General features: G+C 41.0%; 1 protein-coding gene across 3 annotated transcripts in view; it reads right to left on the bottom strand.

The window, feature by feature from the left end:
- The window catches only part of Map3k13 (mitogen-activated protein kinase kinase kinase 13), a 142,192-nt gene that overhangs the window by 49,620 nt on the left and 88,279 nt on the right, over nucleotides 1-4,293 (bottom strand). For all 3 annotated transcript variants that reach the window (XM_023700925.1, XM_004640873.2, XM_023700924.1), the window contains exon 2: nucleotides 3,030-3,589. In XM_023700925.1, the coding sequence (XP_023556693.1) occupies nucleotides 3,030-3,504 (475 nt within the window). In that variant the 5' untranslated portion in view covers nucleotides 3,505-3,589. The remainder of the gene's footprint in view (nucleotides 1-3,029; nucleotides 3,590-4,293) is intronic.

Below are 4,293 nucleotides of genomic sequence, written 5' to 3'. Positions count from 1 at the left end.
TTTTTTTTTTTAATGACTGCTAGGTCTGAGAAAAACCCTAATGGTCACCCACGCTAAGGTGAAACTTCTTCATTTATTCATACCTGGGTATCAAAATGCCTGCTTTGAGACCAAAGACTATTTGGCAATAAAAGATTTCAATAACCTGCATGACCATAGTTTGGTTTCACTATTCACATTATTAAGGGGAAATGAGGACATCATTAAAATTTTAAAAATCTAGTGAAATTTCCTCCTAAACACCAAATGTAGGGACACATCTGTTTGCTACATGGGTTATCCTCTGATGGGCTGCAAGGCAGGATTAGAGATTAGCTCCCTGATCCCAGAACCCACAAGGAAAACAGTGCATTCAGTTTCTGGCTGGCAAATCTCTTTTCAGGCCAAAGCAACCCCAGCTCTCAGCAGGATATCCTGCAATCTGCTGAAGGGTTGGGCATCTGCTGAACCCTTGTAAGTCTTAAGCTGACTAGATCAGTTTCTTAATTATTCCTGAAAGAAGCCTTTCTGAAATCACATGATCCACTGGGAGACAAATTAAATGCAAATTTGTAGAACAACAAACAAATTAAGACTCCTTTTAGTAGATACATGGGATGTATCTGTTGCCCCTGTTTATAAATTTGATGCCTTTGGATATTGAGACTTCCACATTATCCCCCAAATAAGCATGAGAATAGACAAGACCCTAAAAACCAAATGCAGTTTATTACATAAATGAATACATGTGAGTTGTGTGTATAAGCAGAAAATAGGAAACTTTTAAAAGAGAATAAATTAAAATATGGTTATTAAGAATGGATTGTGGGATTAAAAACTATTTCTCATGTCCACTTTTTAAAGGAATAATACTGTTTAACATAGGTGTGACAAGGAACAACTTTCATTTCCAGAAAGCCTTAAAATCGTGGCGGGAGACAGACATGGGAGGGTAACTGGAATACGTAGGAAAGAGACAGATACGCAAGACAAAGAATTTCTACATTAAATAGATATGGTGTTTTTTTTTTTTTTTTTTTTTTTTTTTTCTGGCAGAACCAGGGATTGAACTCAGACCCTTGAACTTGGTAGGAAAGTGCTTATTCCACCGAGCCATCTCCCTGGCCCTACATTAAATAGAAAAAGATGCTGTGATAGACAAATCCTGAAAAGCACCTGAGATTGCTACATTTACCAGTTAACCCCATGTATTTATGGGGAATGAGTGTAGGATGCCGGTGCGTAGCTTAAGAGAACGTGCTTCAGAAACAGAAAAATAGAACGCATGACAAGAGGGGTTAATGTGATTGATGTCAACAGGCTCCTCTGGAAAAGCTGTCAATAATCTCAAATAAAAGACATGAATGGGTTTTCAAGGGAGGGTCACTAAGTCCAAAATTCAGTTACAAAATAGACAACATAATCTCACTTTTGGTCTATATTTTTTCCTTCCAAAATTTCTTGATGAGAGAATTAAAGAAAAACAAACAACTGAATTACTTAAATAATGCCACTGTTGTGCATATTAAAAGCCTTAACAAGAATGCATCTTTTCAATCTAACTCACCTAGGAATTTAGGAACTAATCAAAGATGTGTGTAAGCTCGGGAGGGAACTCAGTGGCTTAAGCGCTTGCACGGCAAGTACAGTGTCGTGAGTTCAACCCTTAGTACCAAGAAGAAAAAAATGTGTGAAAAGAAGTATTAGGCAAAGGTTCACTGCAATGTGGTTTTTGATCACGAAAAATACAAACACCTAATCTAGCAGTAGGGAATTGCTTAAATAAATATTGGCCCATTTGGACAATTTAGGATTATGTAAACCACTAAAATGATGGTGCTAATTAATGATGTCATGGTTAAGAAATGGAAAATATTTGCAATAGGAAGTGAAAAAATGTTACAAAATGGTATGATTCAATTTTTTAAAAAGCATGTACATATACACAAATAGACAACATCATATATTCTTTTCTCCCCTTCGGTGCTAGAGCTCAAACCAAGTGCCAGCGCGTGCTAGGCAGGAGTTCTTCCACTGGGTGGCAACTGCCCATTGACATTCTTAAATTTAGAGGTGGCTACTCTCAAGAGACAGATTATTTTAACTTTCTTGAGGGAATTTGCCTGCATTTTCAACATGTTATAAATTATTACTTTTGTTATTAAAAAAATGTTCTTTTAGACAATAAAATTAAGCTGTAAAGAATAGTAGGCTATGTGTCCCTTCTAACTTAAAACCATAATAACTTGGATTGAAGTATCTGTTACACATGATGGAAGTTAAAAATTTACTACCTGAAAAGGTACAGAGCCTGGAACTAATGTGTTTCTCTAGATTGGTTAAATATTTCAAAACGTGAGCTTCTATATCTTTAGTATAAAATAGTAATACCCTTTTATAATAATAAGGCATTCTGCCCTCTTCAAGGGCATTACCATGTGACTTCTGCCTAGTTCTGAATCAGTCCACTGGCCATCAAGCTTTGCTGGAGAAGAGGCCTCCCTGGGTGGCCACGCTGGCCTCACACTCCTGGGCTCAAGTGATCCTGCGGCCCCTGACTCTGAGTAGCTGGTACTGTAGGTGTGCTACTTCCATCTGTAATTCGGACTGCACATTACTACCAACAAATATATAGAGGCTACTGATGAAAAATTTAAGCATATTCTCATAATGTGATTTACTTATAACTTATATATCTCACAACTATATTGGAATATCTGCTCTATCTGAAGACATGCATGAAAATGATGAAATAAACAGGAGCTCCGATATTTTCTTCTTAGAACTCGTGGACTGTCTTGTATATAATCTATCATGGATATCCATTCGACTGCACAACCACTGGGCAACCACAAAAGAAGGGCTCTAACGAGAAAGGATCCAGCGAATGTGAATGTCCCACTCAGGCTGAAAAGGGTGGGTAGCCATTTGGCCGAGTTTTTCAATTTACCCACAAGTCAAAGGTTATCTAGTTAGCAGCGGTGGGCGTGCGGGGATGGCGATGGCGTATGTATGCAAGGAACACCTTGCGGATCTAGACATTAGCTTACCTTGCTGCTGCAACTTGTAATCAGTGGAATATGCCTTCCCAATGATATTCCACACGGGCCGCAAGCATCCGAACAGTCCTTCGAGAAAGCCGCCGCTGCCGCTGCCAGACCTGCTGAACTGGATCTTGATGTCTTCGGCCCCACTGGTGTTCTCCCCTTCCACAGTGCTGCTGTGCCCCTGAGGTACAGCTGTCTCCGACTCATCCTGTTCCCTAAGCTGAAGAACACTATTCTCAAACTGGTCCCTGGAGTCTTCGCTTACGCTGGTCAACACCGTGGTGGCGACCGGGCTGCCCGCGCTCTCGATGACCTCTGTTCGCGCAGCGCCCTTTTCCTGCTGGTCCTCCGGGAGCCTGAGTGAGGGGCGGTTCCCCATAGCTGCGAGCTCATCTTGCAGGACGTTGAGGGCTTTGTTGTCACTCAAGGGTAAGTGTGGAGAGGAGGAGCAGCTCAGGTGCTCCTGAGGGCTGGCCATGGTGCCATGAGTGTGACCAAGGTGCTGAGACGACACTCAGAGGATAGGCAGAGCGGCGGTCTGGTGCAGGAGAGGGCACGAAAACCTGGGGACAAGAGAAGGGTGTGAACCACCGTCGGGCGCCCACTCTGCACCGCCGCTTAGATCATGAAGCACTGAAAAGACGTGAAGGGGTAAGCTGAGGTTTGTTCCACAGGATGAAATCCTGCGCAGCAGGGAAAATGGTGGTGTAATAGAGTACTAATATGAGCAAATAGGTATTACTAAATTTATTCGAAAGGATACATAAGTGCATAAAAGAAAACAGCTTAGAGGGGCCCGGGAGATAGCTCAGTGGTACCACATGCTGCACTGGCAACTGAGACCGGGTGGTAGTGCACGCCTGTAATCCCAGTGTTGGGGAGGCTGAGACAGGAGGATCACTACAAGTCCAAACTGTGTAGCGAGACCCTGGGCCAAATAAATAAAGATAAAATAAAAAAGCTTAGAGAGATAAAACCTAAAATCAACAGCAGTTAATTTTAGGTGGCTAAATCTGGAAGAAATTTATGTTGTTGTGATTTTTCAAGGTATTCTAGGAATTCTGTACTAGCAGGTACACACACAAAGTAACTAGCCCTTGCATTCTAAGACTAATTCGGCCATCAAGGCGCATAGATATGGGTCTGCAGACCCATGTTTATTCTTTAGAATATTTCTATTGATGAATCATTAATTTTAATTTTATCAGTTTTATTATACTGAACAGTTTTTACTTAACAAGTAAAAATCACCAAAATAAAGTATTGA

Source organism: Octodon degus, unplaced genomic scaffold, assembly GCF_000260255.1.
Source record: "Octodon degus isolate 3935 unplaced genomic scaffold, OctDeg1.0 scaffold00128, whole genome shotgun sequence".
Taxonomy (NCBI): domain Eukaryota; kingdom Metazoa; phylum Chordata; class Mammalia; order Rodentia; family Octodontidae; genus Octodon; species Octodon degus.
The sequence above is the reverse complement of the archived record's forward strand: the minus strand, read 5'-3'. Positions and strand labels throughout refer to the sequence as shown.